Here is a 12,578-nt window from a genome sequence, read left to right on the forward strand (position 1 = left end):
AGGATATACAGTTTTTTCTTTTGGCAAACTGTCAAAGTTGCAGAATTTGATTCTCAAAACTTGAATTAAAAATTCCATACTAATTCATAAAAGTATATGACTCATTTCAACCATTGGCCTTGATAAAACAAGGTGGATTACATAGCATAATAACATTTGCTTATTCACCAGATGCAACACCACACCTTATCATAAGTGGAAATCAACATTTCAAACTTATGTCCATAAGAGTAGGTTGAATTATATACAGGTATTTCTAAATTAATACAGAATTGGGAATGCACCAGTGCAAATTTTGGAATTTGAAATAGTAGTTGCAGCTTTCAATTCCAGACAGAATGTTTTGACATTGAATTTTGACTGCAACTTCTTGAGTGAAGATTTTTAACGATCATTTTGCACTCAAGCTGGTGCTGTATAATAAGGTAAAATGTATGTATCTCATCGTGGCCTTATCTTAGAATTGAGATTCACACAGTAATCTAAACACTGATTTTTAGGTTCTTACGTTATATTGCAAATGAGTTATATGTTCGATACACAAAAATCCATGAAGGATTGAAAAGTCTATTTAAGCATGCAAAAAAAATATGATTATATGAATGCTTAAATTTGATTATTAATTTATTCATCACTTTTCATTTTGAAGCTGTCCTTTTCTGGCTGAACTACAAAGCAGCTTATGACAATTGGAATGAACAGCGGATGGCACTGCACAAGGACATCCATGTGGCTACAAAAGAAGTTGTTGACAAACTGCCTGGAATCCAGCAGACCTCTGCCCAAGCATTTGGCACACTCTTTTTGCAGCTAACTGTGAATGATTTGGGCATCTGCTTACCTATCACCAGCACTATACAGGTAGCATACTAATACGCTGCAGCAGAAACAGTCAACTCAACTGCTATTTGCTATTACTGTCATGCTGCAACTGAACACTCATAACATACCAAAAAAAGAATAGGATAATTTAAGATAATAAGCAGTTGAATATTATGAGTGTTCAGTTGCAGCACAACAGTTTTTCTTCCTTTTGAGTGATTTTCTTGCATGAATACTGATTCCTTGTTGAAACAGTTTTTTAAGGGCCAGAATCTCCCTCGAGTAATCCAAATAGCCATGCTTTTCGATAAGTTTGCTTTCTCAACTGCAGTTGCCATGATGCTATTTTTTAATTGTTATTATAATTGCTAAAGTCTTGCTGCAGCTAGAATGCAAATATCAGAGCTCAGTTCTGAGACCTTGCTGTAATGGTTCAGCTACTCACTGATTTCAATATCTTGGTCATCATTGAAGTTCATTTGTACTTGATTGAAATTTACCTGTTGGCAGAACTTTCAGATTTTGTAAACAGTTCAATTGGCACTCTCTTCTCTTCACACCCCTATTTTTGTTCCTTTTTTTCATATATTGGAGAAAATGTCTTGGCACCAGTATGTATCCATTGCATCTGAAGTGCCATACTCAAAAATAATGTTCCATTTTGCTTCAAAAATCTTTTCTGAATTTCATATGCAAGGGACTTGAGTTCATAAGACCATAAGACTTAGCAGAAATTAGGCCATTCAACTCATCGAGTCTGCTCCACCATTCAATCATAGCTGATAAGTTCCTCAATCCCATTCTCCTGCTCTCTCCCCTAAACCCTTGATCCCCCTCATACTCAAGAGCCTACCTCAGTCTTAAACATACTTAATGATCTGGCCTCCACAGCCTTCTGTGGTGATGAATTCCATGGATTCACCATTCTCTAGCTGAAGAAGTTTCTCCTTTTCTCCATTCTAAAAGGTCTCCCCTTTACTCTAAGACTGTATCCTCGCGTCCGAGTCTCTCCATCAATGGAAACATCTACCCAACATCTGTTGTCTCCAGGCCATTCAATATTCTGTAAGTTTCAATTAGATCCCCCCTCACCCTTCTAAAATCCATTGAGTATAGACCCAGAGTCCTCAAACTATCCTCATATGCTAAGTTTTTCATTCCTGGGATCATTCTCATGAACTTCCTCAGTCCAGGGCCAGTACATCCATCCTGAGATATGGGGTCCAAAACTGCTCGCAATACTCCAAATGTGCTCTGCTAGAGCCTTTTTAGAGCCTCAGAAGTATATCCCTGCTTTTATATTCAAGTCTTTTGAAAATAAATTCCATCATTGCATTTGCCTTCCGAACTATTGACCCAACGTCAACCTTGAGAGAATCCTGGACTAGAACTCCCAAGTCTCTTTGCACTTCAGACTTATGAATTTTCTCCCCATATAGAAAATAGTCCATTCCTCTATTTCTTCCCACCAAAGTGCATGACCTCATACTTTCCCACATTTCTCCATCCACCACTCCTTTACCACTTTCCTAGCCTGTCCAAATCCTTCTGCAGTTTCCCCACCTTCTCAATGCTACCTATCCCTCTACCTATCTTTGTATTGTCTGCAAACTTAGCCAGAATGCTCTCAGTTCCTTCATCTAGATCATTAATGTATAAAGTGAAAAATTGTCCCAACACTAAGCCTTGCGGAATACCACTTGTCACCGGCTGCCATCCTGAGAAGAATCCTTTTATCCCCACTCTGCTTTCTGCCAGACAGCCAAGCTTCTATTCATGCTGGCACCTTACCTCTGACCCTTATCTCACTCAGTAGCCTCCTGTGTGGCACCTTGACAAAGGCCTTCATGAAATCCAGGTAGATAACATCCTTGGTCTAGCTTGCCCGTTACTTCCTCAAAGAATTCTGGCAGATTTGTCAGGCATGACCTCCCCTGAATGAAATGATGCTGACTTTGCCCTATTTTGCTATGCACTTCCAAGTATTCAGAAATCTCATCCTTCGCAATGGATTCCAGGATCTTATCCATGACCAAGGTTAGTCTAATTGGTCTGTAATTTTCTGTCTTTTGCCCTTTTCCCTTTTTAAACACGGGTGTGATGTTAGTGATTTTCCAGTTCTCTGGCACCCTCCCTGACTCTAGTGATGCTTGAAAGATCATGACTAATGCCTCCGCTATCTCTTCAGCTACCTCTCTTTGAACCTAGTCATCCATGGTTGCCTCATCCTCCCTGTAGCATGCTTCTTTTTCCTCAGGATGAATCTCTACTGTGTCTCCTGAATTACTTTGAGAGGCCTCCACCATTGCTGTCCCACTGTCTTTCCTGCTATGCTCCTCTCCCAGTCAATTCTATCCAGCTCCTCCCTCATGCCTTTGCAGTTGCCTTTATTCAGCTGTAAAACTGTTACATCTGATTCCACCTTCTCCCTGTCAAACCGCAGAGTACATTCAATCATATTATGATCACTGCCTCCTTAGGATTCCTTCATCTTAAGCTCCCTTATCAAGTCTACCTCATTGCACAACACTAAATCCAGTACTGCCTGTTCTCTAGTGGGCTCCACCACAAGCTGTGCCAAAAAGCTATTTTGTAGACATTCCACAAATTCCTTTTTTTGCAATCCATTATCAACCTGATTTTCCCAGCCCATCTGCATATTGAAATCGCCCATGATCACTGTAACTTGGCCTTTCCTACATCTTTTCTATCTCCCGGTGTATCTTGGGCCCAGCTCCTTGAAAGCCTGAGACTTTTCACTACCAACTTTCAATTACTCTGCATGAATAGAATCAACCAGAAAGCAGACTGTGCAATGGCTCATAACAAGCAGGTCCAGCAAATCTCACCTGTATTCATGCCTTCAACTTTACTGCTTTACGTTGCCAAATACTGATAAACTGATCCCAAATGATTTGACTTTAAATTTGTGTTAGTATGCTACTGCCTGTGTTCCAGCTGTCATATTTCCCCATGTCACATTTCTTCTACATTTGGTCCACTCTCCTTCCTCTATTCATATATTTGATTTGGTATCTCGGCCATCTGTAAACACTGTCAAAGGAAGCTTAAAACTATTTAGTCAGCAAGGAATGACAAAAACTGATACATTGTGTAACATTTTTAGTTTAACCATTTTTGAAGGTAACATATTGATATGCAACATTGAATAACAAATTCATTAGAATTAAAACTGGATCAAATTGTCCCAGTTTAGCTTGAAACTTTGGATTTGAATTCACAAAATCTAGCTTGTGATTTGTTTTGTCATAAACCTAAAAGAAATAGGCTATTACTTTGGTGTTGCTGTTATCAATTTAACATTTTTAAGTTAAAACTTAATTATTATTATTGATATTGACAGTATTAACATTGTTGTGCTATTCTTCTGCTACCATTAAAAGCAAGAGTTCCAATCTCCATTGAAATAATGATGAAGTAATCAGTTAATTCCAGGCTTATTTACAATAAAAATGTATTCATATTACAGCAAATACAAAATGTTACCTTATTGTGAATAGCTGAAAGACCTTTTATTCTGTTTATTAAAATTGGGAAGTTCAAACCTTTGCTTGCAGTCCCTGCACCAAACTCCATTCCTTAGCTACAACTCCTTGGCAATAACTTGTGATTAAGTCAGTTTGTAACTTTAGTGTCATGATTGATCCCAAGGTAACCTTCTGCCTTCAAACTAATTACATCACTAAGACCATCTGCTTTTACCTCTATAAGATCATCTGATTTTTACATCTGTTGTAGTAGCTCATCTGCTGCTGAAACCCTCATTCATACCTTTTGTTACCGCTTGACTCAACGATTCCATATTATTCCTGGCTGGTCTCCCACACTTTACCCCTTGTGTGCCTGAGGCCATCCAAACCTCAACTGTCCCTGCCGTAACACTCCTGTTCTCCTTTTCATTTGTGTACTTGATGGCCTGCATTGACCTGGCCACTATTATGTCTTGAAATTCTCATTCTTGATTTCAAATCTCTTCATGGCTCTGCCCTTTCCTATCACTCTAAGGTCCTCCAGCTATATAACCGTCTGAGATAGTTACACTCATTAAATTCTGACCTCTGCAACTCCACTTTTAATTCCTACAGTATTGGCAGTCATGTCTCCCATTGTTTCAACTTCAAGCTTTGAAATTCCTTGTTTAAACCTCTGTCTCTCTCTGTACCTCATTTTCCTCCTTTAAGGCACTTAAAATCTGTCTTTTTGACCCAGCTTTCATCTGATCTAATATCATCATTTCTGGCTTATAATTTATTTTTTATAGTGCCACTGTGAGGTGTCTTGGGACATTTCATTCTGTGAAAGGAGATACATAAATATATTTTATGTTGGACAATGGAAACTTTTATTTGACAATGAATTTTGATTGGTTTTGGCAGGGTAATCACAATATTGATTTTGATCCTGGGTCAGCTATGGTTCTTACGATTGAGAGCACTTTGATCACCGCTTGTTCATCTGAATCCCTCGTCAGCAAGGGTCACTTCAAAAATTTCTGCATACGGTTTGCTGATGGATTTGAAACTAGTTGGGATGACTGGAAACCAGAACTACAGGGTGATATAGTAATGAATGCTTGTGAGTTTCTACTTACAACTTGTCTTGCTTTCTTTCTTTCTCACTCCAAGCCCTATCCCCATTGCAAACTGTATTAAAAAGAATGGACAAAGAGACTGCAAAATTTTGATGTTCTAGAAGTCCTGTCAAACCCAAAACAGAGATATATGTACATTTCCAATGCAAACTGTGCAGATAATCATTTCAATTAGGTTGTTAGTGCTGGGGATAGGAGTTTATGCAGACGTATGCAGAGTAGGCAACTGGGGAGGTGGTGGCATACTGGTAATATCATTGAAATAGTGATCCAGAGGCCAGCCTGTTCTGGAGACATGGGTTTGAATCCCAGCATGGCAGTCAGTGAGATTTAAGTTAAAAATCACACAACACCAGGTTATAGTCCAACAGGTTTATTTCGAAGTACAAGCTTTCAGAGCGCTGCTCCTTTGTCAGATAGCTAGTGAGGCAGAACCATAGGACGCAGAATTTATAATAAAAGATCAAACTGACTTACAACTGATGCAATGTATTGAACAAACCTAGATTTGCACTTAGAATGGATTGCAGGTTTCGATTCATTATTATGTAAATCCCAGAATTTGTTTCAAGTCACATTCCCAAGATAACTTAAGGTTTTATAAAAAAGTGAAATCTCAGCTCAGACAATGCGTTAATGGTGTGAGATTAGAATCTGTCTGTATTCCAACCTTGAGTCAGACTGATTCTATTTCCAAAGTGGGAATTTATAAAATGTCATGTGGACTGACTTCCTGCAAATTGTGTGCCTTTTGAACAAAACAGAATGTAACTGAAAATACAAATCTGCAAAATCACCCCATAGACTTGTGTGTGTGCGCGTACATGTGTGAGAGTGTTTGTTTGTGTGTGTGTGCTTGTTAGAGTGTGTGCACAAGTGTGACAGAGTTATATGCCTGTAAGAGAGTGTGCATGTGAGTGTGTGTCTGAGAGCGCGGGTGTGCATGAGTGTGATCGTGTGTAAGAGTGCGTGTGTGTAGTGTGGTGGAGTCACCTGTAGTGTGACTTGAAGCCTTCTTCATGGGTACCTAATTTGGCTATCAGCCTTGGCTCAGCAACTCTGCGTTGTTCTGTATCCCGAATTCTGCCTTGGAGGAAGGTCACCAGAAGATCCGAGGCCAAATATCCTTGACTGCTGAACGTTCCCTGACTGGGAAGAACATCCCTGTCTGGCTCAGTGAAATTTAAATTCATTTAAAATATGGAACTAAATGGCAACCATGTAACAATTGTTAATTGTCATAAATACCCATCTGGTTTACCTGTCTGTTATGGAAGAAAATCCATCATGAGAGTCCAGACTCACAGCAATGTAGTTGGCTCTTAACTGCACTCTGCCTAACAAGCCAGTTAGTTCAAGGGCAATTAGGGATGAACAATGCATGCTGGTCCAGCCAGCGCCATCCACATCGCATGAAGGAATAAATAAGAAGTAACATCAGTCATGAAACAACAGTCAGCATATAAAGCCTATTTGATGTCAATGGTGCAATTTTCATGTCAGCATTCCAGCCGACAAACACTCTTAAAATCATACAGTTGGACATGAATTCAGAAAGTACGCTCATCTGCATTATTTTAAAGGGATCAGTGACCATGCTTAGGTTAGTTGCTGATAACCTGTAGCTGTCAGTTACTGAAGTAGTAGATGAGTTTGGAGGTTTGGACTGCTATTTAAATTTGCTGAAAACCATAGGGACGGTTTGGCACCTAGTAAAGGTCTTAGTTCTCATTTCAAGACCTCTGTTAAGACTTAACTCCTGTAAACTTTCATTGGGCTGCATCTTAGATATGATTGGCTAAATCTGAATTGTTGAGATTTTTGGAGCATTGTTGCCATGAGGCTTAGCAAGTTCTTCTGCTGTATCTTAGCAAATGTACCTCACTGATTACCTAGTATACCCATATAATGTGACTCATGTTCAATAACTGCATGCTAGTCCCAGAACAATTCACTACTCGACAGATATCCAGAATTCACTGGGGAGGTCCATTGTGCACCCAGGCAAACAGCCAATCTGGCACTGCCCTGCATGGTTGCTGATATTTGCCCTGGACATGGTAGACATGAGTAAATCGACACGTCTGTTTGGGACAGAGTGCTGGAGGTTATGCTGGATGGTATGTGCCGACACAGGATTTCTTCATCCCCTAGCACCAGCATCGGAAACCATGACAAGGTTGGCTACCTCACTTAAAGCACACTCGGTTGTCTGAAGAAATACTTAGCAATATAGAAAGAAGGTGAATGTGTTTCTCCACTCAGCCAGTCTAATTGCCACAATTGTTTTTCCAATACCTCACACTTATTCTTTCTCTGCTACTGTACCTACCTCCCACCAAGGGTCATTCTCCTCTATTGCTCTCACTATTGCCTGCAACATTGCCTGAAACTACTAACCCTGTCAACCCTATGTGCTGTTTATTCACTCACTCGGCATACATCTGTGTACTGCCTAGTATGTTCCACCTTTAAACTATCTGTTAAAATAAACTTAATTCTTGTACTCTGGTGACGGGGTGTTTCTTTGTGATCAATTTCCTTTTCTTTCTCAATTTCTTTATTTTGCATCAGTGTCTGGTCAGGTTGCAGTCCTTGTGAATCTGAAACAGATAGGCTCAAGGACAGGTTTATAGGGCAGGGGCAACACAAGGTGAGTGCTTAGAATATGTGTAGCTTGTAAATCAGAGACATTTGCATAATGAAAAAGAAAGGCTAGTGAGAAGCAGGATTAATGCAAGTATACTGTTATCGATGTAGGTTTGCTTGCTGAGCTGAAAGGTTCTGGTTCAGACGTTCCATCACCATATTAGGTAACATCATCGCATGAAGCACTGGTGGTATGGCCCATTTTAGATTTGTGTGTTTAGGTTTCCTTGGATTGGTGATGTCATTTCCTGTTCTTTTGCTCAGGGGTTGGTAAATGGGATCCAAGTCAATGTGTTTGTTGATAGAGTTCCGGTTGGAATGCAATGCTTCTAGGAATTCTTACGCATGTCCTTCCCCATTTGTATGTAAATATACTAGGGAGAGTGTGTCATGTCCTTTTGTGGCTAGTTGATGTTCATGTATCCTGGTGGCTAGTTTTTTTGCCTGTTTGTCCAATGTAGTGTTTGTCACAGTCCTTGCACAGTATTTTGCTCATTGTTTGGATAGCTGCTGCTTTTGTGTGTTGATGGGTTTGTTGGCTACCATGATGCCAAGGGTCTGAGTAGTCTGGCAGTCATTTCAGAGATGTCTTTGATTTAGGGGAAACTGGCTACGGTTTCTGGTGGTATTTTGTCTGCTTGTTTAGGTTTGTTGCTGAGAAATTGGCAGACAGTGTTCGTTGGGTACCCGTTCTTTTTGAATACGTTGTATAGATGGTTTTTCTCTTCTCTGCATAGTTTCTCTGTGCTGCAGTGTGTGGTGGCTGATTGAAATAATGTTCTCATGCAGCTTAGTTTGTGAATATTAGGATGATCGCTTCTGTAGTTCAGTATTTGGTCCATATATGTTGTTTTCCTGTAGACGTTGGATTGAATTTCCCAATTGACTGTTCGCTGTACCGTGACATCTAGGAATGGCAGTTTGTTGTTTTCCTTCTCTTTAGTGAATTTTATGCCAGTAAGTGTATTATTGATGGTCTTGAAGGGTTCTGCTAATTTGTTGCGTTTAGTGATGACAAAGGTATTATCCACGTAGCGGACCCAAAGTTTGGGTTGGACGGTTGGTAGAGCTATTTGTTCAAGTCTCTGCATTACTGCCTCTGCCAAGAACCCTGATAGCAGAGATCCCATGGGTTTTCCGTTGGTTTGACTGTAGGTTTTGTTGTTGAAGGTGAAGTGGGTGGTAAGGCATAGGTCCGCTAGTGTGATTATATTCTCCTTGCTGATGAAGTTGGTGGTGTTTGGTGTGTGTGTGTGTGTGTCTTTGGGTCTTCTAATAGTGTAGTCAATGCTTTCTTGGCCAGGTTGATGTTGATGGATGTGAACAGGGCTGTTGCGTACAAGGAGACCATTATTTCATCCTCTTCTATCTTGGTGTCTTTGATGGTCTTCAGGAATTCTTGGGTGGAGTGGCGTGAGCCTTTTACTAAGTGTTTTAGTCTTTGGTGTAACACCTTGGCCAATCTGTAAGTTGGTGTTCCAGGTAGCAAGACTATGGGGGGGGGGGGGGGGGTGCTCCTGGTTTGTGAATTTTGGGTAATCTGTAGAAGTGTGGTATATTGGATCTGACTGGTTTCATTTTTTTGGAAGTTGGTCTTATTTATTTCTCCAGATTTCTGAGGTTCTTTTGAGTAGGGATGTGATTCAGTTCTCTAGTTGTGGGCTCAGGTAAATTGCCACTTGTTGGTAAGTGTTGGCATCTGCAGTGTGTTCGTTTTCTCTTTGATTTAAAGTGACTGTCAAGTGTCCTTTGTCTGTAGGTAGGACTTTCCTTGCTCGTGTATTGTGTGTTTCCTTCCTTTTTCCTGCTTAATGTTGGTGCAACTGTCTGTTCGATGGTTTGCTGGGTTTGGCTTTTTCAGTGTCTGTTAAGGGTCAGTCTGATAAGTTTTTTTTTAATCCATGCTTCTATGTTGTCAGTGTTGTTATTTCGTGTAAGTTTGCCTAGTTTTTTTCCACGTGTCTAGTTTTTTTCATTTTCTGTGTTTGTTGCTGTCTAATGTCTATGGGAAAGTGAGGATTGCAGTTGCTGGAGAACAGAGCTTAAAAATGTGTTGCTGGAAAGGTGGAGCAGGTCAGGCAGCACCAAAGGAGCAGGAGAATCGATGTTTCGGGCATAAGCCCTTCTTCAGGAAGATTCCTGAAGAAGGGGTTATGCCCGAAACGTCGATTATCCTGCTCCTTTGATGCTGCCTGACCTGCTGCGCTTTTCCAGCAACACATTTTTAAGCAAGTGTCTAATGTCTATGGCTTGTTGTCCTGTGTCTGTCCATTCATGGTCTAATGCATTAGTGAGTAAAGATGTCTGATGCAAAATTTCCTGGTTGTATTTACGGTGTCTGTTGTGGACATCATTAATTATTTCTCTAAGCATTCTGCAGCTGTTTTGCTCTGCTGTCTTTTGGCTAGCAGGGTATTAAGGGGATGTTTGTATTTAAGACATTTGGATAGTATCTCTTTCCTTAGGCATTCGTGCAGGAAGGACAGCTGTTCACGGGTGGCGCTGTCGGATGGCATTGGTTTCCCATTATTGGGCCAGTTTTAGCATATTGTGCCCATGGGTGTTAGCGAGTTTTGAGAAGATTTGTAGCTCAGGTTGAGGTTCTGGATGGAGGTTTGCTCACTGAGTTGGAAGGTTCGTTTTCGGACATTTCATCACCATACTAGGTTACATCAGTGAGCCTCCAGATGAAGCACTAATGGCATAGCCCACTTTTTATTTATGTGTTTACGTTTCCTTGGGTTGGTGATGTCATTTCCTGTGGTATACTATTTGGTTCTTTATTGGTCATTAACAGAAACGTAATAACCAGATAATATATTTTTGTGGTAGTTGTTGATAAATAAGTGTTAGTCAAATCACCAGAAAGAACTCCAGAGCTCCACTGTGCTGCAACGTTATGCGACATTAAGAACTGAATGTTTCCAATACAAGAAGGGAAAAAAGCATTGTGAGATATAGTTCAGGGAGATTAAGTATGGGCAAATACCTGATTTACAAGTAGCTAAACAATGATCACAAAATTATTGTTGAGTTCAGTGTGAGAAATGAGGAATCCAAAGTTGGGTGCTATGGAAAAAAGTTCAGCAATATAACAAGGGAAAAGAAGGTGAAACTCCTACCATGCTATTAACCCACTCCAGAGTCCAGAATTCCACTTGGCAGTCTGGCTAATTTGACAGATGGAAACATGTCAGCATCGATAGAAAATGGTTGATACTTAGAATCAAAATGTTACAATACATGGGTGATGCATGAACTGGAGAAAAATTGGAAGTTATGCACCAGCAGAGGTCAGTGTTGGATCCATTTTTGTTGTCTGTGTATTTAATAATTTACATTTGTTTGTGGGGCACATGTTGGAACGCAAAAGTAGAAAGTCATGGATAGTTTAGCCGAATGGGCATACAGCTAATAGTGCAGTTTAAAAAAAGTTAGAAGTTTTCAAGATGCTAAGAGAACTGAGTGTGTGGGAACTGACTAGGATTCTTTTCTTGGAAATAGAGACCAGTGATCTGAGAAAGATCACTCAAAATATAGAGTTTTGATAGATTTTATGGGTAGAAGGTGAGTTTACTTATTGGAAAATCCAAAGCCATAAGCTGTAAATACAAGATGGAGTTGAGATCATCCTGATACATAGTTACCCTACATTATAAGGTGCAATTTCAAATTGTGGAGAAATATCTTACTCGGTGTGTATTGCGAATATGAAATCCACATGAAGTGTTTGCAACCAGTAGCATAGATGCTTTAAAGAGAATGTTCAAATAGAAGATAACAATAATGGAAGGAGGCTTTTGTGGAGCATAATCACCTGCCTGAAACTGACCTGTTTCTCTACTGTACATTTTATGTAATTCTGTGGTTTAGCTGGGTATCTGAAGCACTTAAGGCATTTCTGTATTGCATTTCTATTAAAAACAGAGTGTTAACCCACCATGCATGATTGTAATCAAATAGAGTCTGTTCTGCTATAACATGGTAGTTGTGTTCTTGTGTGACCTCGTTATAGAAAATCACGCTATAGAAATAATGGGGCCTATGGGAAAAACAGGGTTAAGGGCGAACCACCAAAAATACAGTAAAACACGAAACAAAAGTAGTAGTTAGCCTAACATAAACAATAGCACAGTCTAAGTAAATGTTAATATTGTGTATTTTATTGAAATAATACAATAAATATAACACTTTAAGGGTTTTCTGAGTTTGCTGAGTTACAGTACTGTTTTGAAGATGGCTGAGGGTCATCATCAGCATCATCATTACTTTCAGATGCAGTTCTGGATGTAGGGTTGCAACAAAAGAAAATATTTAGTCCAGAAGTAGATGGCCGTAGTTTATTGTCCTTGGGGCTTAGCTTATAAAAGGCATCTCATTTTTTGCAGCTTCTCCTGCAATAATTTCTAAAAACATTCTCAAAAACATCAACAGTAATGTCAGAAAAATTTGCTCTGTCATCCAACCTCTTTTCCTTGACTGAAGTAAACGCCTA

General features: G+C 39.8%; 1 protein-coding gene across 5 annotated transcripts in view; it reads left to right on the forward strand.

The window, feature by feature from the left end:
* kiaa1109 (KIAA1109 ortholog) overlaps positions 1 to 12,578 on the forward strand; it is a 407,563-nt gene that overhangs the window by 298,920 nt on the left and 96,065 nt on the right. For all 5 annotated transcript variants that reach the window (XM_060851682.1, XM_060851684.1, XM_060851685.1 and 2 more), the window contains exons 56-57: positions 650 to 861; positions 5,220 to 5,418. In XM_060851682.1, coding sequence (XP_060707665.1) covers positions 650 to 861; positions 5,220 to 5,418 — 411 coding nt within the window. The remainder of the gene's footprint in view (positions 1 to 649; positions 862 to 5,219; positions 5,419 to 12,578) is intronic.

Source organism: Hemiscyllium ocellatum, chromosome 36 (genome assembly GCF_020745735.1).
Source record: "Hemiscyllium ocellatum isolate sHemOce1 chromosome 36, sHemOce1.pat.X.cur, whole genome shotgun sequence".
Classification (NCBI taxonomy): Eukaryota; Metazoa; Chordata; class Chondrichthyes; order Orectolobiformes; family Hemiscylliidae; genus Hemiscyllium; species Hemiscyllium ocellatum.